At 37.7% G+C, this 25,224-nt stretch overlaps 1 protein-coding gene across 1 annotated transcript in view; it reads left to right on the top strand.

The window, feature by feature from the left end:
- Positions 1 to 25,224, top strand: part of TENM3 (teneurin transmembrane protein 3) — a 988,875-nt gene that overhangs the window by 794,909 nt on the left and 168,742 nt on the right. Inside the window, exons 10-13 of the mRNA XM_018576225.1 lie at positions 9,438 to 9,648; positions 13,617 to 13,718; positions 13,912 to 14,106; positions 16,436 to 16,636. Of these exons, the coding sequence (XP_018431727.1) occupies positions 9,438 to 9,648; positions 13,617 to 13,718; positions 13,912 to 14,106; positions 16,436 to 16,636 (709 nt within the window). The remainder of the gene's footprint in view (positions 1 to 9,437; positions 9,649 to 13,616; positions 13,719 to 13,911; positions 14,107 to 16,435; positions 16,637 to 25,224) is intronic.

Below are 25,224 nucleotides of genomic sequence, written 5' to 3'. Positions count from 1 at the left end.
TTACACACCAGAATGTCTAGGAAGGGTAACTTACTACCATCAGATGTCAGGGTGAATCGTAGATTATAGTCGTTGAAATTGAGAATGTCCACGAAGTCTCTCAAGAGGTCATCTCCCCCTGTCCACAGGATCAGGATATCATCTATGTATCTGTGCCACGACAAAACATGGCACAGGTACATAGATAAGTCCTCCCTGGCCCATAGTTCCTGCTCCCAACCGCCCAGATATAAATTTGCGTAGTAGGGTGCACACTTGGTCCCCATGGCAGTGCCCTGCGTCTGTAAATAATACTGGTTATTAAAAAGAAACGCATTATGGGTCAACACAAATTCAAGAAGTCGCAACAAGAAGGCATTATGCATACTTTCAGTTGTTCCCAAGGTATCTAGAAATCTTTCGGTCATTTTTACCTCTTTAGAGTGCGGAATGGACGAATATAGGGCCTCCACATCCAAACCTACCAAAAGGGTGCCAGGGGGAACTTCTAAATCCTGAATTTGCAAGATCAAATGTGGAGTATCCCTAACATATGAGGCCAGGGACTCAACATGTGGTTTGAGGAAGTGGTAGTTTCCTCCACAGATTGGAAATTGAAGCCCGTGGGCGAGTGTGAGCATCGATCAGTGGGAGGGGAGACATCGCGAGGATCTCTGGCATTTATAAAAAGGAGCTGTATTCTCTGGAATTGCTACATACAGTCATGCTCCATTGAGAATTATACATCAGCACAGGATCCAACAAGGATTATCCCCCACTTTGAGCCACACACGATGTGAGTAAGCTCCGATACAAAGTATCCACCTTTGAATTTTGCCATTGTGCTTGCACCAGTGACTATCTGCCGCTCAGATTATCACCCACACTGGGTTGTCCTAAGGGAAGTTATTTTAATTGTTTTTAAATGTCTTGTTGTAGGTGTTCTTATTGGTTATTTTGTTACTATTAAATATTGTCATTTACAAATACCATATATGTGTAAACCTGTTTACTAGACCAGCTCCAATTAGGGATTTCTTTGTACAGGGGATTTTCTAGTGTTGCACAGTTCATTTGAAACCCTGGAGATTGGTATTTATATTTGTTTCATACAGCGTAGCTCCTTCTGTTCCCCACATTTTTAATCTATATATGTATTTTTGCATACTTCTGACCCTGGTGACTCTTCACCTCTCAATGTATCTGAAGGCCTTTTACTTGTTTCTGCCTGTAATTCAGAGACCGTATTTAACCAAGCTTCTGATGAATCTAACTTGCACACTATTTTTCCAATTTGATTGATGCAGTACATTCTACCTCATACATTAAGTATCAACCCAATCATCTAGATTCAGTCTTCTAACACTTCTGCCAAGACCTTCTCTGTACCCTCATATTTAGGCAACTTCTTGCGGGAAGACTTAAAGCTTCCTATTCATTCCTGGCCTCCGCCTGATAATGTTTAAAGTTTTTACCTATGAAAACAGACTTTTTGATACCTACCCTTTGTATACCTTCTTGTGCTTGACCCGAACAGACATCATATTGCTGCTGTGAATGATTTCTTTACCTTCAGAGATTTCACTGGTTCTCAGTTAGAATCCCTCCTTACATGCCAGTCACATTCATAGAAACACTTTGGCTAACTGCTTGTACCATTAGAGATGCATCAAAAGAATGCACTTGCCTATTAAGAGTCTATTATAGTGAGGTTGATCATCTATCTACCCTCTCCCTTTTTAGGGCTCTGGGGTAATACCTGAAGTCTTCTTTCACAGTTTACAGATGTTCTATTTTGATCCTTTTTTGTCATAGAGCTCTATTTCCTTAACACAAGGGTTTATGACCTTCTTCTGAGCCACTCGGCTCCTTATGGATTCCTTACTTGAACATTTCTAGATTGTACAAGTTTCCTTTGCCAGGAATTAAGGGTTAGGTGCATAAGACTTCAGTATATTTCCCTTACAGTTCAACATTGTTTGTTTTATGTTATTGGTGATTTTTTTTTATCTTTCCTTAACCAGGTGTCTATTTCAGCTTCCTTCAGGTCAGGGGTGTCCAAACTCCGGCGCTCCAGCTGTGGTGGAACTACAAATCCCATGAGGCATTGCAAGATTCCCACAGCCACAGACATGACTCCCGGAAAGAGATGCATCATGGGATTTGTAGTTTCACCACAGCTGGAGGGCCGGAGTTTGGACACCCCTGCTTTAGGTGTTTTGTTGTTACAGCTAACTGTAGCGGACTGTTACCTGGTCCTTTGTTTTACTGTTTTAGGACTATTCCCATTTTGTACAGATTCTACTCTCAGATGGTGTGTTTTCCTGGTCTGTAGCTCCAACTTCTGTCCTGCAACTTTCCCTTTAGTGATTGCTTTTCCCTTCTGATTGGCTTGTATTTATCTAGCCTTTCTTAGAGGCACTGATCTCATATTTTGGGTTTTGTTGGAATCTGTCAGTAGACATTACCCACCTCTTATTTGGACTACTTTTGGACATCCTAATTGTCTATAATATTTTGCTATTGCACTATTTACACAGCAATAGGATTTGTGCACTTGCTGTAAAAAGATTTTCTTGAAGTCCATTGGCAGATGTAGGTCCAACCCTTTTTGGCCTTAATGGATTTATTTATTTTGCCAGTGCCCAGTCCTTCGGAAGGCAGCAAAATGACACAATTGTTTGTTATTTTCTTCTATTTCTTTTTCTCGCAATAGATAAAACATATTATTGTATACACTATGCAGCACCCTTATGATACCATTGCATGCACACAGTCAGTTACTCTTTTCTGCTCAAATTCTGCTTCAAAGCATAGAAGCAGTGGAATTATTTTCTCAGTACATTTTTTTTATTAATTTTGTTTTACTAAATGCAATAAGGACTTGCTTTATGGCATATTGAAATATAGAAGGTCATTCAATCTCCCAAGTTTAACCAGGGTGTGCTTAGTTTTCAACCATCAGAAAGTCACAAATATTACTCAACCTTTTGCTTATTTGGCTGTACTGAGATTTTTTTCAAATTCTCTTTACCATTTTTATTGGTTGATTAGAATAGGGAATCGGTCAAGTCACCGATCCATGTGAGATCTTGGGAAATGCTGTGGTCTGGTTCCTAACTTGCCATTGATTTTTTGTTAGTTCATTTATACATTCATTACCTCATAGCAATGGTGACAGCTATTTTATTCTTCCAGTCTGCTCTACAATATTGTCATCTTGCCTCCCATGAGATACATTTGCATTATAAATAAGTCCCTAACAGATAATAATTTGTTCTTACCTGGCTTGGGTCACAGCATAGTCTTGTGGCTTTGAAAAGCAATGCCAATATGTGTGTAAAATTTTAGTTTCACAATGGCTATCTTGCAAGATCAGAGGAATTGTATATGCGTCAGATGGAAATAATTGACACTTGTTGTCCATAGCAAGCCAATCAATGCTAGGCTGCAAGTCTTTTGTGACATTGGCTAAAATGTCAGTTTCATTGCAACACAAGGATCAATATGCTTATTTAAAGAGATGTTTGGAAATAACAAAGGACTTTAATGGCTTAGAGCAAAATTAAATAAAGAACATTTGTCCTTTATATTCACTGAAAGTAATGAATTTGTTTCATTTAGAAAAGAAAAGTTTCAAGTGAGATGAGTAAATGTAGCCTTTCCCTCAGCATACTGTTTACTTGAATCAAAAACCACCAACTTAGTGAACATTTCTGACAAAGTGTACATCATATTCTTCATTCCATAGCGTAGCAATTACATTGAGGACAATTAATTATGTTTTGATGCAAGTATATGTGTGTAGGCTGCAAAGTGACTAAAACTAAGAAGTCCCCAGTGTATGAAGTGAGGATGAGGGTTGCACACATTTGTTCTGTCAACCAAGCACACACGGACTGTGTGGGTGCTCTATCTCCAAAATATTTATAAGTGTTGAAAGAACAAGATAGTTGTGGTAAGCATTTATCCCAGCGCTAAAAGTAGAATATATAAATATAGATCATATTTATCCTCTTGAGATGAAATGTTTCAGGGCATCAACATATGGTAGAATCAGAGAAATATAGCAAATATTTTAGAAACAATGTCTAAAAGCTATATACATATGTAGTTACAAGATACTTTAAAGTAACATGCTCTGCTTTGATGCTTCAAGCACCAGGACAACTTTTAAAACAATAAAAACATCTATTTTGACAATGGTTGTCATAATGGAATTGAAATTCAGAGAAATTAAAGACAAATAAGGTGTTCCATAAAAACAATCCAGGAAATCGAAGGATCCCTCAAGCACACACTTTTAACAACTCCATTGGAAGTCCATTTTTGTAAGTTTATAAGTGTTTCATTTCGATAGACTGTTTCTGAAATGAGCCGATGGCCTGTACACAAAGACTGAGCGTTTTCAAGTGTAAATGAAGGCAAAAAAAGGAACACCAAGCCCTGTGGTGATCCATTATTGCTATTGATTTCAAAAATACATCCTAAGATTTGTGCCAATATGAAAGCTGTGCATCTGCTGAATCATAAAGAATAACACTTGACCTGCTTTGTACAGTTTCTTGGTGTAAGTGCTTTTGGGTCTGTCATGGTATGTCAAAGTGACAGTGTCCAGCTTAATGGAGCACTTGCAAGGTCTTGATTTTATTTCTAGGCATAGTCTTTTGTCCTGCAAAATTCAACCTAAATAAATCGAGCTCCAGTTCCCATTTTTTCCATTTCATTCTTCACTAAGATTTGGTGGAATAGATTGAAGGTTTCTGTGTAGTTCATTTCACACCATACACAGACATATCACAACATAGAAACTCAGCTATGGAAACCACCTGGCACTGAAACCGAATAGTACATTATTGCTGTAGATGGTGATCCTTAAAGTTAATGGTTAGTGACTTTGTGCTGTGAAGCTTGCACATTATCCGACAAGTATTGTAAGAAAAGAGAAAAAAGGTTTCCCTTTCTCATCCATCAGAAATATGACTATAATGTGTATTTGCCTCATTGGTCCGTTATGCAGACATAAAACGTCTCACTGCAGTTAACCCTCATCACTGCTGCAGAGGCCTAAATGGTGTTTCTTTCAGCAGGCTCTTAGAGACCATTCAAACTCAAATGTGTTCATCAGGAGGGGATCTCTTATTATTAGCTTCAGAAAAGGACAAAGAGTATTTGCATGCAGAGCCAACCACCATTTCCTTGCAGTATGAAATTATGTATGGGTAACAGCCACAGTAGTTCAGATGGAGTATGTTTTGCTATATTTCTAAATAACATGAAAACTATTGGGAATGCTATGATTTGTATTAGACAGAGGTCTGTTGCTACATCACATGCTCTTGACCTCTTTCATGTCAAGCACAACTTAGTCTATATTCTAATATAAGGATTACCTTTGTTTAAAATAAGACCCCCAGCAAGTATGAAAAGTTGTAGTCTGTAAATTACTTTTAAATCTATAGCTATGTTTTGATGACCTTGTATTTAAGAGTCCTAGTCTTAAACAGTTTCCATGTTCCCAGGGGACTTAGATTTCACCTTTTACATCTGGTTATCTACTGAAACAAAATAAAGATACACACACAACCCTTAGAGGGCATAAGGAAGTGTAATCTACTTCACCAGTCTTTACAGTTGCCAACTACCCTGGTTCCCGGGATAGTTTTAAATATTGTCATTGGTTTTAGTACAGAGGATTGTCCCAATACAGTCCTTCTTGTTCTGCATATTAGGTTCAAATTTTTTTCATTTAATACACAAATATTGAAGTAGAATTTTCTGTGATTCTTAATATTACATGCGTTGGACCAAGACTTCCCAAACTAGGGATCCCCAATTAGTGGTATTCCCATAAAATGAATATTAATCATTCGGGAGTTGTCCAGCTGTGCACATTTTCAACTGGATATTTATCTTTAACATCTAGCAGCTCCACTAGCTAAATTCCTGTAGTTGATTTCTATGAACGTCCCAGTATATTAGCCCAGATGCAGATTGCTATGTTTGCTAGTTATTAGCTTTGGTTGAACTTGTTGCAATCTTACTCACTTACAATGCAACAAAAGAAGGTTGCAGATCACAGAATATTAAGATAAGAAGCTGTAGAACTCCAACAGAAAGTGCAAGCAAATTTTGTAAGGTTGGTTCAAGGAATTATTTTAAAAAAACACAAAAAAGTTGCAGAGGACAAATGCCAGTCAATGCAAATGAGATCAAATGCCACTGCAAATTAAGGTATCAAGTGAATATTCAGTGAATGTATGCATAATATACAGTAAATGTAAACATAGTCAAAAGAGCTATGTTATTTAAGCTGGCCTTTAATATAAAAACAAGAAAAAAATCAAAATGTTTGCCAATCTTTTTGATTGGTGAATAGCAAATGCCTTTGATTTGTTGGCAAATATATGGCACAGCATATTTGTGATTGAGGGGGCTAATTCTATTTGAATAATATAATGATATCACATAACTTAATATTCCATTCTTAAAAATAAATGTGTTAACCACTTAGGTAGTCAATCTTAGTCAATCATAGAGCAGTAGCCGATAGTATTAGCACCGTGTTTTTATGAATCCATAGCCGGGCATCAAAAGGGCACTGCTACTACGTCACTCACTTGTGTCTGTAGGTATCTTTATCGAACAAGATATATGGATAAATGTGCTCTGTAAATAATTCTCACTCTGTTCCAGTCAAAGGCAACACACTTGCATATTTTCCTAAATATTCATTCAAAAAGTAAATGTTCCCTTTGAGCCTATTATTTCTCCTCTTTTTCCCTGACCACAAACCATATACGGTTACAGCTGAGTGTGAGCCTTCTGGCGAGTAATTGTTAGAAAGATTATTGGGAAAGACTAATGCTGGTATTGGGATGTGCCCTACTGCTGTTCTCTGCAGCAAATCTTGCGACAAAGCTATCCCAGGGAAAAGCTAAAGGGCTAAACATCTAGACAAGCTAATGAATCACCAACAATTCTAAGGGAGCTTCAGCTCCCCACTGCATTATCTTTTTCCAAGCCACAGGTTCCATCTAGTTAATGTTGAATTTTTGTGCTGCCAGGTCTCCACTGTAGTTATATTTATACAATTTACCTTTCCCACAGACACTCACAGTGAAGAACATTACAAATGATAGTTAATTTTTTCAAACCAAATAGATTCAGCAGGTGGGATTAGTCTGAAGCCACCTTGGCTGATTAACAGCAAGGTCTTTACTTTTTGTTTTGGAAAGATAAATGCACATTAAATCTAAATTCAGTTAGAAAAGAATGCATGTACTGCACACCTTTTCTGTGGAGCCAACAGAGAAAGGCATGGGTGAGGGACAGGACACTTTACACATAGTCAAAAAATCACATATTAAAATGTACAAGAAACATTAGCAGACAGAGACTTCAGCAAGCTGCCCTTGTCAAATGCAAACCCTCCTCTCATTTGTATTATTCCTTTCCTGCAAGAAGTAAACCTTGTAGAGTAGAGGGGTCAGAACAGGGAAGTTTTTTTCCTTCTTGACAAGGACATTCCAGTGTCTTAGAAATACATCATTTAGCCTTTATGGTTGATGAAAGGAAAACAAATGATCTAATATTTTTAACATAATTGGTTCACAGTTTTGTGGAAATTTCAACTGAGAGGGTGTCCGTATTAGGCATAGAACAGTGTTGACCCCTCAACACTTGAATTGATGAGAGGTTCTGGTATGATGAGTGGTGCATTGGTGTATTAAATGTATTTTTATGTAAGTCTGCATAAATAAAGTCATAGTGATTTATATGTAGATTTTTATGGTACATTGGTGCTCAACCCTGTGGATCTAAACAGTCATTTTTGAGGAGAGTTTTACGATAGTGAGAACAAGTGACAATACTAAAGTTGTTCAAATTGCCCTGTTAATTAATAGTTAAAGTGTCACCTACACAAAAAAAACCCAAACAGTGAATACTTTCCTAAACATATAACACTTAGCTTAGCCCTTAAAGTCTTAAATCTTAAAAATGCATTAAAATACCCAACTATTAAGAAAGATATAGCGTATTTGTGTATCACTCAGCTGTAGATCCTCAAATCATCTCTGACTTTGTGCTGACTCTGTCCTTTCTTCTGGAGGTTGACTACTTTTATCCCCTTTGGTCCCTGTGTGTGTTGTAAAGTAGACACCACTCCAAGCTTGCTCCAGTGATAGACTATAATTTCAATACAAGTTAGTAAACTAAACGTGAGATTGTAGTCCATCCTGGGAGTGAGCTTCGGGCGGTGGCTACTTTACAACACACACATGGACCATGGGGAACAAAGTAGCCACCCTCCAGAAGGAAGGACAGTGTCGGCACAAACTCAGAGATAGTTACATAGTATTTGAGGTTCAAAAAAGACACAATTCCATCAAAGATCTACAGCTGAGTGATACAAAGAAGATACATTTTTGTTAATAGTTCGGGTACTTTGCGTTGTTAGGATTTAACTCCTAAGTTTAGTGTCACTTTAAAGTGAGCCCTTAAAGTGGACATCTAACAATGTTTATTTTGGCTAATCAGTGCCCAGAATGATGTACCTTTTGTCTCAAATTTCTCAATAGAAGAGCACTGCTGTGCCTTGAACCTTATAGCTGTAATTTTACAGGGTGAGATCATCTAAGGCACTGTGCCTCTGACTGACTGACTTTCATGGATTTTGATGATGTTATGCATTGCTTACTGTACTCTGGCTGGAGAGAAAGCTATACCTGAGTACCTGCAGTCAATAAAAACATTGTCAGATGCTCTAATCCTTCTATCTCCACTAAAGAGTGGCACCCTCTGTGCTGCTCAGAAAGCAAGGCTGCAGTCCCGCCTAAAAGCATTGTGAAAAGCTTGCTGACTATACAGTAGGTTTATTTCTTATTATAAAATGGGTTTTCTTCTTTAGTACAGCTGCAGTTTTTTTCTGGACAGCATTAGGGGTTCACTGATTAAATTATTTGTTGTCTGGATTTAAAATCTTAAAGGTAGATGTAACAGAAACTGTTTTTTGTTTTATTATGTTTCAAAGTTATGCAAATATTCTGATCTAAAATGTCAGTTTAAGATATCAAATATGAAAAAAGGTCTGAAATTCTGTTTTGAAGCGTAGATGTATCCAAGTACACTTATACAGAAACTATCCTATACCACTACTAAATTTATGATAGACACTATTTATTGTTCCTTTCCTTAAATACTCATAATAAATTCTGTTGAGGCAAATACTGAGATACTAATGGCACAGACAGTAATTCTAAATCTCTAGCCAGAGGTTAAATTGCATGTTTTACCACATCCACTTGGTCTACTGTATATTAAATGTGTATATTAAAATTTGTTCACTTGTGCATTGAGTGCCGACACAAGTACAGACATTTTCATAAAGGAGTGTTAGCTTAGAAAGATGTATTTTATTACATTCCTTATAACAACTGTTATGTGTTTCATTCCAGTATGATTTTGTAGAACTTCTGGAAGGCAGCAGATTAATTTCAAGAGAAAAACGCAACTTGCTGGAATCTGAGAAAGCGGGTCGCCTCCCAAGATCTGTCAGTCTTCACGAAGCTGGTTTCATCCAGTATCTCAACTCTGGTATCTGGCACATAGCCTTTTATAATGACGGAAAAAACACTGAACCGGTGTCCTTTAATACTATTGTTATAGGTAAGATTACTTCACTAAGTGTGCTTTGCAAATAACTTTTATTTTGAAAGAGAACTGTAATCACTAGACATATATAAATAACTCTAGCAATATATTTAAAGATGTTTTACATTTTAACTGAAGAGAAACCCCAACATTTTTCTTTGAGGAGACCTGCTATGGGATAAATGTGGGGACTGCCAATGCTGGTCTACTGCAGAATTCCTTATCTTAGAACACCAAAGTCAAAACACCAGCAAGTCATCCAAACTGCAGCAATGGCAGCCTACATATTTCTCTATTGTTAGCCTTTATTTAGTTCTTATTTATGACTGGCTACTGTTGGTGACTGTACCTGAAACAGGATTATTAAATAATGGACACAGAGCTTCAGGTTTGCAATGATCCTGATTACAATGGTCCCCAGTTTGTATCCCGGTAAGGACACTATCTGCAAGGAGTTTGCATGTTCTCCCTGTGCTTGCCTGGGTTTCCTCTGGTTACTCCGGTTTTCTCCCACACTCCAAAGACATGATGGCAAGTTAATTGGCTCCTGTCTAAATTGGCCCGGTATGCATGAGAAATAGGGACCTTAGATGGTAAGCTCCTCGAGGAGCGAGCACTGTCACCAGTAATAACCAAATAAATGTTCCCCTTACAGGGCAAAGCATTTACCTCCTAAGGTGTGACTCATGGTAATCTCCTAATTCCTGCAACTGTTGCTTACTGACTAACAGGATGCTTATAGGTTAAATGTCTCCAAGTTGGCTTCTGAATGAGAAGTAAATGTAAAAAATGGAGGCAAATGAGTAGGTAAAATGTGTTAAGATTAGGTTTTGATCCTGTGTCCCTTGGTTCTCACTGTGTCACCCCTCCATGTTGTGCTTGGCTTTGGTGCACCAGTGGTATGTTTCCTGTTTCTCTCCTGTATCTTTGCCTGTTTTGCCCTTTTTTGTGACCATATATGATAAAAGATATTACCGGGGGGCCCGGTGGCTTGTATACAGTGTGAAGCAGCTGGAGGTTCATGTGGTGGAATTGGACAAATTTAGTTTGGCCATTTATAGTAGTTACCCTTGTTAATTCGCATTGTGTCTTGTTTTGCTATTGTGTTACCCAGGGCTCAAAATTTCCACTCGCCTGCTCGCATTTGGCGAGTGGAAATAAAGTGAGTGCGAGCCAGGCACGAGATCCATCCGCTCTCTACTTCTCTCTTCTCTCCTGCACTTTCAGTTTCCTCTTGATCTGTCCTCCTACGATTGATCGGCTCTGGCGATTGTCTTTGTTTAGACAGGTGACAGGAAAAGTGTCTATTAGAAGCCAGCGTCTCCTGTCACCATAGAAGATACCCGCTCTCTACTGCGCATGTGCAGGCAGACGGGACCATGAGCTCGAACTTAGTGGCCCGGCATCTAGCTATAGGCGTTCCTGTTCCCATGGCAGCACAGGTCAGCCTGAACTAAAGGCCGGGTACTGTGATCCTTGCTTTGATCTCCAGGCTGCTATTTCTCAGGAGGGGGAGACTGATCTGCAAAAGGTCATGGACGTAATTTGAGCTCTGCAAGCAGGTACTCCAGTCCATTCTTTTGGATAGTTGGAAAACATTCCTTTTCATCATTGTTTATGTTTATTATTTTAATTATCTGGCGGGAATGTGACATCATACTAATGCCATAGGAAGTTGGGGGCAGTTCTTTACTGTTTTTCTATTTGGTCAACAGGTTTTTCCTGCATAAAGTGTTGCTGGGAGTTGTAGTCCTCTATAGCCGCTATCATTCTGCATTTATATATAAAGTGTAGCTGGGAGTTGTAGTCCTCTATCCAAAAATTCAGAATAGGCCAGTTATAGAGGACTACAACTCCCAGCTACACTTTATATATAAATGCAGAATAATAACAGCTATAGAGGACTACAACTCTCAGCAACACTTTATCCAAAAATGCAGAATGGTACCAGTTATAAAGTGTTGCTGAGAGTTGCAGTCCTCTATAGCCATCATCATTCTGCATTGATATATAAAGTGTAGCTGGGAGTTGTAGTCCTCTATAACTGGTGCCATTCTGCATTTTCAGATACATTTTCCTTTATGTTTACATTGCTTTATGGTAATATTGTAAAAGTTGTTAATATTTATTTTTGTAACTTTATTCTGAATAAAACATTTAACAATGTAATTTCATAAGATAATTTAAGAGGGCGTGTTTAGGGGCGGGGTTAAGGCCAGGGCAGGGTAGGGGTTAGGTGGGGCAACTGGTGACGAGTGACTTTTAAGGCCTGGCTAGTAGCTCAAGACTTGAAATTTTGAGCCCTGGTGTTACCTATAATCTAGTGTTTTGTGTTATGCAATGTTATCTCATGCCCTTGCTTTACTTGAGCATTAATTTCTGATGTGTGTTTACCATGTTGTTGTGGTGAGAGCAGCAAACCAATTGTGCTGTCTGTCTTTACACTTTTTGTTCTCCAACTGTCTGGCCTGTTTTCTCAGTCTCTAGTAGTCATCTTTTTGTTTCCTATCTTTACACTTCAGTGTGACTTTCTTCCTTCTTTGTCCCTCCCTGAATTTTGTTGATGTTGGTTACTGCATATTTGTTTTCTTTTGTTACTGGAGTTGTCTTGCAGCCCAATGGCATTAGACCTCGTTCATACCTAGGCATTTTGTTGCGCATGTTTGTCTGCACTGAAACACTCAAGATAAGAAATCCCATTTATTTCTATAGCATCGGTTCACACCTGAGCATAGTGTTGCGCATAGAAAAACGCCTGTCGCTGCAAAAAGCACGTGATAATTTTTTTTGCATGTGGTTTTCCTTGCACCTTTAGTAGGAGTTTCCAACCTCATTTAATTTTAGCCATCAGTTTCCTGCTGGTCCTGATGGTGGAAAGGTGGGCTGGCATCAAATTGTAAAGCAGCACCTCTTGGGGAACTCAAAACTAGTCTTTTCAAAATCTAATGTGCAATATAAAAGAAATTTGGTTATTACATTCCAAACTTGATAACATTAACAATTATCTGCATAAAATCAGTCTACCATAATAGTAGTTATTACTTTCATATTGGTTGCTACCTTGCTTTCTAAGAATGGAAAATACAGGGAACAAGGAAGCCTGATGATAATATGACTTGCTGAGTGAAATTAGCAATTGTAAGGAAAAGCGAGACAGCTCGGTTCACACTGTTCCATAACATATCAAAATAATGTTTAAGCTTTCTCTCCTGCTTTTTATCATATTGAGTGTGAGGTCAAAGTTTGCTGCCTACTGAATGAAATGACTGACACGCATTTATGTCTCATCTAATTACTGTATAACTATCTGCAAAGACGGTGAGCAAGAATGTCATTCTGAATTAGTCAAACAGCATTAAAAATATTCTGCACTAAGGACATTTTTGTCATAGCAAATTTAAACTTCTAATCCTGTCCTGTCACAGGCAGCAATTACAGGAAGTAGGAAGTAGTCAATACTGGCTTTTGTTCAAATTATTAAAGTGACATTTAACATAAAACAATACTGTAATGTGTGCCTTACTGTAATCCATGGTTGTTTCCCTTCTCTTTGCTGCTCTTCCTTTTAAATCTGTATCTGTTCTCATGCTGGGCAGAACTTCTGTTTTGCAGCAGACTGCCTTGTCTCTGGAATGGATACATGGTGTCTGTGTATAGGTTTGCAACCTGAGCCAGCACTACAGGAAGAGGCAGTCAGCTGCAAAGGGAAGTTCTCCCCAAGCATGAGAAGACATGAGGATTTAAAAGGAAGAGCAGCAAATAGAAGCGAAACTACCATGGATTACAGTAACGTACACATTACAGTATTGTTTTATGTTAAGAAATCTGAGGGTTTAATGTCACTTTAAGCAACTTCTGGAATACCTGGCCGATCAAAAAGCTTGATGACTTTGTAAGAAATTAAAGATCTGTATTGCAACAACTCAGCAGGTTTTCCATTTACAGACTTGTATAAATAGTCTCACCAAATGTGTTATTTACAGATTCGGTTGTGGAATGTCCCCGGAATTGCCATGGAAACGGCGAATGTGTTTCAGGAACCTGTCATTGTTTTCCTGGATTTCTAGGCCCCGATTGTTCAAGAGGTACAAAAATTGCTTTTCTTTTGTTAAACAAATATAGCTTAGATGCTGGAACACAAGCCGTCACTATTTCAACAACAAGCAGCTGACATACTTATCTATTTGCTTTATCCTTTGTTGTTTTGGTTCTATAAGTTTGGTACCGCTGGCGTAAAAAAACAACCTAATTCTTCTTTTGTCATGTTATATTTCACAGCAGCCTGTCCTGTGTTGTGTAATGGGAATGGTCAATACTCCAAGGGACGCTGCCTGTGCTATAGTGGATGGAAGGGAACAGAGTGTGACATCCCTGGTATCCAGTGCATCGATCCTTTGTGTGGAGGCCACGGAGTTTGTATCATGGGATCCTGTGCATGTAACTCAGGTTATAAAGGGGAAAACTGCGAGGAAGGTAAACATGATAGATTTGATGTATGAAGAGCTGTGAGATTTTTTTCTTACAATTAAAAGTACTTAGTCTTACTAATGGTAATGATATCACTTTGCTTAATTAGTGTCTTCTTATTATGGCAGGCATAGAAAATCAGATCATTAAGTGAACCTATTTTGAAAAAGTATATTTGTTTTAATAGTTATGTTTCATAATGCACTTTAATAGCATCCAATACAGCTTGTATTACGCATTTACCCCTTGGGTGGTGACACCACACCCCTAATGTATAAACAGAGATTGATTAAACCATAAGTAGGGCTTTTAAGGTTCTGTAGTAATAATCATGCAGAGAAGACAGAGATGTCAATAAAAACATATAATATGCCACTGTGGTGGAGACCGGATGGAGGGGTCCACTTCCAGATATGCAGCACGTCATAAGCATGAGCACTGGCGGCTGTGGTCCTGCTGGGTTCTCCCAGTTAGCAGGGTGGCTCTAGAGCCATTTTTACTATAGAACACCTCTCTCCTGATGAAGCATACAGTTTTTCAAATGCATTGAGTTTTTGAAACCAGCACAACATTCATTACCTCTGAATATACAAGTGCCAACTGGCTTGGATCATATGAGTGACATGGAACAGTTATCAGTCTTTGTATAATATATTGCTGTAAACAAATTAGGCAGTTTCAAGGAGGTAATGTGTAATGAATATATGCAGAGAGCTACATTTTATCCTTGTACTATAAGATGTGTTATGTGAACGAATAAAGGTAAATGTTTTATATTTAATTGAATGATTGTGCAATTGGACACCTTAAAAGCCCTACTTATGGTTTAAACACTGCACTTTAATAGGGAAGTCAGATTAGAAATGTCACCTTGTTTACATCTAAAAAAGTACATTCAGATTCCATTTGAGTCTGTTTATGTGACCAATGTCAAGGTGAAGTGGCAGTGTACAGGCAGAGCCACTGATTGGTGACACTGCCTGACTGTAAGTCCCCCAAATTGTCATGTGCTGCTTACACACGTATAAATGTGCAAAAACTGTGCTGCCTAGGTGTGAACCAGGACTAAGTCCTTTCTTCCTTTGTCTTGGCTCAAATGCAAACTCTGTGCTTTGCCATGCTTACCTGCAAAGCTAGTATCTGATCAAGATACTAATCATACTAAAATGTCAACTGGACCTTATGTAACCCTTATTTAAATCACCATGCCCTCTTATTGCTAGAATGAGAACATTAGACCACAGATAATGTTTACCTTAGTGACCATACCCAAGCACATTTCACAATACAGTAATTAAAGGACTTTTAGTGATGTTGGTACACATCTCACAATGTGTTTTCAGTTATTAAGGGGTTAATGTATCAGTCACTAATGTTTAGGTCATGTGCTTTGTGCCTCTGTATACAACAGAGGTGGTCTTGATGTGAAATATAAGAATCCTTTTTATCCACACTAAGGAACGGATGTTCCATAGTTGCTTTTTTGGCAGCATACTTTAAATACTTTAGGATTATCTTATATTAGAATCTATATAGAATGACTATAATGATCTATGAAGAGAAAAAAGTCAACCTAGCTCATTTCACACTCCTACAGTATCTAAATCACACTGAAACATGATACATGGCTTTCGGCACTACTAGATGTAATTAGGAAATCTGTGATGTTGTTATGTAGAGCACAGACCATTTCGTCTTGGCTTCATAGAAAGGAAGCCACCATTTTCGTTCCATGATCAAATTGTTTTTATTGATTTGCATGTGAAAAGCAATGCAATTAAGTCCCTGGAATTAAATTTTCAGACCATTGACCCTACAAGTGTAACGTTTTATTGAGTCAAATTGCTGAATTAAGTCTCATCATCAAAAGAACGTTAATAGCAGTGCAGGAAGATGTGAAGTATTCAGCTGATAGATTGCAGTATAATACAAAACAGCATAATTATACACTCATAGTGGGGGTTTTTGTATAAAACCGTAAAGAAAAAGGGGAGCTGTTGCCAATAACATTTCCTTTTTAATGTGCAGGTTAGAAAATGAAAGCAAGTATGTAATTGATTAGTACGTGCCATCCCCTTTCCTTGCCTTCCATTTTTATGCATTAGGCCATTTTGTCTTGATCAGTGCTAAGTGGTTCATTTGTATTATTCAGGTTAACTTTATATTATGCTTATTTTAAGTGAGTAACCTTGGTTAAGCCTCCGGTTAAGCATGCAATAACAATAATTTGTGATTTTGTAAGAAACAATTAAATATTTAAATGTTAACTGAGAAGATTTTCTCACATAAGATGTTAAAAACGGCTAATTGTGTTTACTTCTCTCTGTGTTGTTAGCTGATTGCCTGGATACCTTTTGTTCTTACCATGGATTGTGTATTCATGGTGAATGCCATTGCAATCAAGGATGGGGTGGCACCAACTGTGAAATCCTGAAATCAATGTGTCCAGACCAGTGTTCTGGACATGGGACCTACATTCAAGAGTCTGGAAGCTGCACTTGTGATCCTAACTGGACAGGACCTGACTGCTCAACAGGTATGAAATTGTATAAAGTGCTCATCTTGTTTCATATTATAAGAGGACCACGTTTCATCATCGCTGTCAGTCACATTAATACTTGCAAAGAGAACATCATAAATTAGTAAAGTGTTTGCAAAATGATCCAGTGGTGTCTTATAAAAGTATAGTCCTAGTGACTTGAACAGAATAAATTATATGTGCCTTTCTCATACAATTTGATTTTTATCTGCGGTGGTGTCCTAAGACATTCCTAGCAAGAAGCATGGTGAGAAGCTTGTAAAAGGTTACATCTTCTTGAAATGGATGGGCGCACAGGCAAGGCCCTTATTTTACTATTTGTATTGCTGTTTCTATCAATGTCAGTTTTAATAAATGGTAGAAAGTGCATATAAGCACACCTTCCCACAATATTTAAAACAAGCAGTAATGTAGCAGAACAAGATGGCTCACCTATGTTGATAATACCTTTCTTTTCTAGCTGTGCTCCCTCAAACTTTCTCTAGCTCACTTCAAAGTCTGCTTGCACACATTAGGATTTCCAGCACTTTCTTTTCACTTGCATTTTCTGCTTGTTTTTTGTGCACTGGGTGACCAATCTCTTCAATGTACTATTTGCAGTTTCAGACGGCACTGATGTCATCAAGTCACCACTGAACGGATGTTTCTTCAGGGACTGATGACATCACTGTACACCATGTTTAAACAGACAGAGCAAGGTACACATAAAAACCATATTGTGGAACGATGTGAATGGAAAGAAGGAAGAAGTGGTAGTGGGGAGGGGGGTGATTTACTAAAGGCAAATAGGCTGTTAACTATGAAAGAGATTTTTCAGTTTGCAAGGGAACTTACCCTTAGTGAATGAGGTGAAGCTCTGCTGACTTCCATCATTCAGTTCTGTGCAAGCAAACATTCCGTTTTTTACATTTTCCTTGTACGTGATTGGGTATTCTTTATGTCTCAAGCCTGTCAAAAAAAACTGGGTTTCCCATTATGAGAGTTGAGTCTCCTATGTAAGATGATATAGCATATTTCTGGATTGCTGTGTCCCACACCCTTAATAGTGCTACAACCAATGGAGGAAAGTCTCCACGCAATGGACGATGATCAGTTCCAATTCATGGTAGAGATATTAGTGGGACCGCAACAGCTGATTGCTCTGTTGATACCCATAATGTTGTATGTGCATGGAAAAGCCAGTCCAATATCTGATTCAAAATTTACACTGTGTAGAATATCTCCCCTCTTAATTGTCCTTTGTACAAATATATTGTACCTTAATCAGGCCCAAATTTATCGAAGTAGCAACGATCTCAACTTTCTAAAAAGAGACATGTGCTACACTAATAAGTAATATTTGAAAGAGATAAAAGAACAGGGGTAAGATATCCATTTTATAAAGAGTGATTTTGTCAAACAAAGAATGCCCTTTTGCAGCCCCAGCTTACCTACTTTTGGTGGAATTAAGTAGAGGGAACAAAAATGCCTGTATTTGCGGGAATCTGTACCTCCAGATACTTAATCTATTTGGAGGTCCAACAATAGGGGAAATGTTTTTTTTTTTTAATTTCCAGTCTACACTTGATACAGAATTATTCAGGCAGCATGATTTAGATGTGTTACTAAAATTTCCAAACTGCCCAAGTTCTCTCACCAGATAGAGAAAGGAAATTTTGGGATTTGAAATATAAAACATAAAATCTTTTAGCAAAAAAATTTAGCTTGTGAGTCTGATCTCCTATATGATCCTCTTTAATAGATTTATTTGCACTAAGGGCATTAGCCAATTGTTCAATTGTCAATATATATATATATACTGTATAAAGATGGAGATAATGAACATTCTTGGAGATAATGACCCTTATTCTAGACTTAAGTTGGGAATATAACACCATGATTTTCCTCACAAAAAGGATTGGTAATCCTATTTGCATCAAAGTAGCTTCTAGAAACCCCCAGTCCAAATTACTTTTTTTAGCATCCAAATAAACTAAACATGTTGGGAGTTTATGCGTTTGAGAGTAGGTAAACATAAAGATTGTTTCCATGGGTTTATCTTGTGCTTCCTGCCCCTGTACAAAGTCAACCTGGTCAATATTAATAAGATCAGCAAAATAGGGTTGGAGGTGAATTAGTAACAATTTGGCATATATTTTTTTAAATCTATTTTTATTATGGAGATAGTCCTATAGCTCTTCCATTGAGTTGGATCTCTGTGTTCTTTGGGAAATAAAGTAATACATTCTTTCTGCGAATGCCAGCACACATCTAAGATTGCATTACACATGTTTTTTCCTTTACAGTTCCTTTAACTGTTTATAGAAGCTTCCCATAAACCCATCTGGTCCCAGACTCTTCCCACCTGGCAGTCACATAATCACTTCCATAATCTCCTCAAGGGTGGGAGGATAGATTATCACTTCCATTTATAAATCTATCCCGGATAATACTGTCCATGTAATATAATCCCAAAGTTGGTCTTTTCCTACAATATTAGTAGAGTTCGTTACCGGATTACGAATAATATAATAATCTGAATAGTACTGATAGAGCACTGAGACTATGGGGTTGATTTACTAACCTTATAAACACACCACGAACATGTATACACCTCTGTAGTGTGTTCCCTCCCAGCATGATCTATGGGTGGAATCTAAACACCTTTGTAGTATGTACACACCCAGCAGGTGTGTTGTGCAAAGCCCTGCCCTGAATTGCAAGGTGATGTTGTGTAAATTAGCTCTATGTTGTGTTGCTTGCGTTGATGAATGCAGGAATGTAAATGCATGAGCTAACCATTTTTGTCTAAACTGTGAAGCAGCATTATATATGCATCATGTGCATGATTTTTCCATATATGTCATTAGTGGAAATATGCTTTTAGAGACTTTTTGGTTGATAAATACGTTTTGCTGTGTAAAAATCGCACGCACCTAGTGCGTGCGTGTGTTTAGGTTAGTAAATCACCCCCTATGGCTTTATAAGTAGATGCTAAGCCTTTTTGTGTACAATGGATCTTGGGTATATATGTGCAAATGTGTTTATTTCAAAAGAGAGCATGCTAGAAGTCTACTACACATATATTGCAACAGCCTATTTGCCTTTAGTAAATAAATCTAAAAGCTTGTATGTTCTCGCTGTGTTTGCATAGGTCCAACAATTGAGAAGCGGTTAATAGACTTATGTTCAACATGGGTTTTAAAGTGGGTCCCTCTATGCAGTTGAACCTATCTTTGCAATCGGAGTGCTGTAAATATTCTATGTATGTTGTAAAACTCTTTAAAGTTTGTTGTTGGCCCTGTGAAATAGAACCAATAAAACTCTGTACTCAGTGTTCATAACCATGCTCTGCAAAATGATCAATTCTCAGCTAAATTCACTGTCTATTGTTCTCTTATACCATCATTACTCATGTATGCAACAAGGAAATTTGTCTGATAATTTCATAACAAATTCATAAATAGATTATGAATACAGCCCTGTGTTTTTGTAATAATTTCTTCATTCAGCTGCCAGACTCTTGCATTATAAATTCCATCTGAACTAATGGCATCTCAGGGAAGTATCACATATTCAAAAATTCATTACTAAACTGTATACATATTTATATACAATAGAAAACTTTCATTTTGGTTTGTAATTCACCAGCTGTGAGGAAAGGAAGTGTAGAACCGATATCAAAACTCTCTGAAAATAGCCTACAGCATGTAACGTTATGAAAATGATGCTGTTTCCTGTATCCTATAGTACAAATTCATCCTGGAAATCGCATGTATCACATGATGCATCAGCAATAAGAGTCAGATATTTTATAAGACATGCTTGTCTGAGTTATAACTGGTAATGTACTATTCACCAAGGATGTGTATACTAAGCTAAACAGACAGTTTGGAAACATTTGACTGGTAATATGGAAAGGATTTATTAGCATTAACTGGAGCTTATACTTAATTTTCTGTACTACCTGAATAAATGAGAATTACTAGAATTAAATCTTCACACTTTTACATTAAGCAGCTCTTGCCATAATAAGCAGGGCATACTTGAACACTATAGCGTAGTCACTGCTTTGTTTGCCTCCATCCAGTGCTAACTATACTGGCCTGTCCCTCATAATTTTGTTTCCGCCTGGGGTTGATTTACTAACCTTATAAACACACCACGAACATGTATACACCTCTGTAGTGTGTTCCCTCCCAGCATGATCTATGGGTGGAATCTAAACACCTTTGTAGTGTGTACACACCCAGCAGGTGTGTTGTGCAAAGCCCTGCCCTGAATTGCAAGGTGATGTTGTGTAAATTAGCTCTATGTTGTGTTGCTTGCGTTGATGAATGCAGGAATGTAAATGCATGAGCTAACCATTTTTGTCTAAACTGTGAAGCAGCATTATATATGCATCATGTGCATGATTTTTCCATATATGTCATTAGTGGAAATATGCTTTTAGAGACTTTTTGGTTGATAAATACGTTTTGCTGTGTAAAAATCGCACGCACCTAGTGCGTGCGTGTGTTTAGGTTAGTAAATCACCCCCTATGGCTTTATAAGTAGATGCTAAGCCTTTTTGTGTACAATGGATCTTGGGTATATATGTGCAAATGTGTTTATTTCAAAAGAGAGCATGCTAGAAGTCTACTACACATATATTGCAACAGCCTATTTGCCTTTAGTAAATAAATCTAAAAGCTTGTATGTTCTCGCTGTGTTTGCATAGGTCCAACAATTGAGAAGCGGTTAATAGACTTATGTTCAACATGGGTTTTAAAGTGGGTCCCTCTATGCAGTTGAACCTATCTTTGCAATCGGAGTGCTGTAAATATTCTATGTATGTTGTAAAACTCTTTAAAGTTTGTTGTTGGCCCTGTGAAATAGAACCAATAAAACTCTGTACTCAGTGTTCATAACCATGCTCTGCAAAATGATCAATTCTCAGCTAAATTCACTGTCTATTGTTCTCTTATACCATCATTACTCATGTATGCAACAAGGAAATTTGTCTGATAATTTCATAACAAATTCATAAATAGATTATGAATACAGCCCTGTGTTTTTGTAATAATTTCTTCATTCAGCTGCCAGACTCTTGCATTATAAATTCCATCTGAACTAATGGCATCTCAGGGAAGTATCACATATTCAAAAATTCATTACTAAACTGTATACATATTTATATACAATAGAAAACTTTCATTTTGGTTTGTAATTCACCAGCTGTGAGGAAAGGAAGTGTAGAACCGATATCAAAACTCTCTGAAAATAGCCTACAGCATGTAACGTTATGAAAATGATGCTGTTTCCTGTATCCTATAGTACAAATTCATCCTGGAAATCGCATGTATCACATGATGCATCAGCAATAAGAGTCAGATATTTTATAAGACATGCTTGTCTGAGTTATAACTGGTAATGTACTATTCACCAAGGATGTGTATACTAAGCTAAACAGACAGTTTGGAAACATTTGACTGGTAATATGGAAAGGATTTATTAGCATTAACTGGAGCTTATACTTAATTTTCTGTACTACCTGAATAAATGAGAATTACTAGAATTAAATCTTCACACTTTTACATTAAGCAGCTCTTGCCATAATAAGCAGGGCATACTTGAACACTATAGCGTAGTCACTGCTTTGTTTGCCTCCATCCAGTGCTAACTATACTGGCCTGTCCCTCATAATTTTGTTTCCGCCACCTTCTCTGCCACTTTTTATGGGTTCAGTGTCCCTCCTCTTCACCCACTGGGTGACCAATGATAATGGAAGTACTGCACAAATGGTCTGCAAATGCTCTACCTTACAGGAGTGGACTATGCATGCACCACAGGCTAGGAGCAAGAGAAAGGTTGTTTTTTTTATAGAAGCGACATACAAAGTCTCGTTTATGAAATCCCAGCATTTTTCTTATTTCTAAAAAGTAAAGATTCAGTTAGTTCACTAATGTCTATAGTGAGTTTTACGGATCTGCCATATGCATGGCCCGACAGCTGCTGAAGAATTCAAATTTCAAACATGCTTTGTGACCCTCGCGTCACTTTTAGGATGTCCATATAACAACATCCTGTGTAAAATAAACAAGCATACAACTGTGATTGGCATAACTATATGAATAGGCATTGAGTGTTCCCTTTGTTTACAGAATAAAAGGGAATAAAGTCATCAAGAAGCACACTTGCTTTATTTCCTTATTAGCCAAATTAAGAAGACAAACCCAATGGATCCCTGCTTTATAGCAGTGGTTTAAGTAGATATGCTACTACCTGTCTTTCTTGAGAAATATCTACTCAACTGTGGCCAGGTTGGGCCACGTGTGCATGATTAAATAGTACTAATAAGCCCCTAAGGATCATATTGTGAAAAGACTGGACACAACAGAGCAATTCATAACATTTGATACTTAAACCATTGGAAGGTCTAAAGATAACTAAGGGATTGCAAAATGGAGATATCCATAGCAACTAGAGGTGCACCGAAATGGAAATTTCAAAACCGGTTATTTTTACTTTACTTTTAGGGGCTTCAGGGAAATATTAGGGGTCTAAACAGACCCCTGATATTTCCCTTTTAAAATAGAAAAGTAGATTGAGGAAAAAGAGACTACAACTATGAATGAACAGAAAGTGATGTAGATCACTTCCCATTCATTCATATTTGAGGATATAGTAAACATACCATGTCCTCAATTATCTACAAACACTCAGCGATCACTGATCGCTGAGTGTTTGCACTCGTCTCCTTCCTGACACGCTGTCGCAGGAGGCTGAGCAATCGGTGCAGGGAGGAGAGCTCAGCCTCCTGTGACAGCGCTGTCTCCGCCCCCACACCGCTCTGCCACACTGTGATAGGCGGCCGAGCGGTGTGGGAGGAGAGGCACCGGCCGTTCACAGCGCCAATATGTTTCGGCGGCCGATATATTGGTGCATCCCTAACAGCAATTATTTATGTATTCAGATTAGTACATCACTTCTGTTAAGAGAGCAAGGGCCATTGGTTGGTGTGGCATACCTCACACTGTACACCATTCTGCACATTGCACTTGTTTTAGGATAAGCTCAGTGCAGTCATTTTCCAGCTGCTTATAGCAGTGTACCAATCTTTAAGATCTGCAGCTTGCGTTCTATTCAGTGTAACACTTATAAAAAGTATTATTATCCAATTCAAATAAAAACTACATCAATAAGCTCAGCTATAAGGACCCCTAAAATTAATAAACATTTCAGGGTTAAGCATAAGTCTTCCAGGCATGCAATATTAATTCTGCTGCGCTCCGAATATTGTTTGAAATGCATATACAGGAAGAAGCCAGCGACAGTAAACAAGGCTTGTGCCTACATTACCTACATGGAAGTAAGCTTTTATAGCTGCCTTTATTGAGACAACTAATGCAATGCCGTCTTTAGAAAAGATTGTATATTTTCTTTTTAAGCATAACCTTTCAGGAGCACATAATCTTCAAAGCAGGAGGTGACCTTCAGACATCTGTAATCATGATGTAATAAATCTAAGCATAGTGAGAATCGGTTTGTTCTCCTGCTGGAGGGAAGAAAAACTTCCCTCTCAGTGTTTAGGTTGAAGATCAACACAGCTTTCCTCTATCTTCATAAGCAGTCATTCCATTAATTAGACCTTCAATTCCACTTGAATTAAATTAGCTCTAATTAATAAGTTCATTACAAAGATTGACGCATCGTGTTCAAAGCTTGTGTGCTAAAAGCTGATAAACACCTTCACCCTAATGAAAAATTGATTAGATGGAACAAAAAAAGGTACTGGTGAAATAAACCCCTCTCTCTCCCACCGTCAAGTTGATATTCTGAAGCTTTGAAGTTAATCAAGCCATCACTGTTCCCTTAATAAGAAACCAAACCTACTGGAGACGGAAATGATTTGAAAGAGAAAACAGAAAACTCCAAGGTTGCTTTTTAGTTTCTGGTCATTTAATCTTGCTACTAGTGTAAAAACTTTACTGGTTTTGGTAAATGATGCATAGCACTAGGGACTCAGTGTGTGCATCTTTCTTCAGTATTGTGAAAGCCTATAGGCTTTAGATGGAGGTTGGACATCAGTGATATTGCAGTTTGTGGAATGTTGTGTTTGTGCTGCACTGTGGAATACTGGATTATCCCAGACTATGCAGGTATTTCTGACTTTATTGGATCTCCTGTTTGCTTTTATCAGCAAAAACTAAGACATTGTGCTTAAGTTATATGTCATAAGCAGCAATTATGTTTAATGTTCCTAAACAAATTAGGTTTCCTTTAACTATACGGAGCTGCTCAAAAGTGTTATGAGTTTGATGATTTTAAGTTCCTCTTTATTATAAATTGTATCAGATAAGCTGGTTATTTAAGTTCCCCGTAATGTCTAAGATAATAGTGAACAAGTAATAATCTTTTAGGGCACATTCACACTTAGGCATTCTTTTGTGGTGTTTAACCCCTTCATGACTGAGCTAGTTTTCAGTTTCTGTTCATAAATGACTGACACACTTTTTACATTTTTGCTGTGATTCTTCCACAGCAGTAATATACTTTCTTACTAAATGTACCCACACATGTTATATATTGTTTTTTTAGAGGACAGATAGGGCTATATAATTATA

Source organism: Nanorana parkeri, unplaced genomic scaffold, assembly GCF_000935625.1.
Source record: "Nanorana parkeri isolate BGI_ZX_2015 unplaced genomic scaffold, ASM93562v1 scaffold60, whole genome shotgun sequence".
Taxonomy (NCBI): Eukaryota; Metazoa; Chordata; class Amphibia; order Anura; family Dicroglossidae; genus Nanorana; species Nanorana parkeri.
The sequence above is the reverse complement of the archived record's forward strand: the minus strand, read 5'-3'. Positions and strand labels throughout refer to the sequence as shown.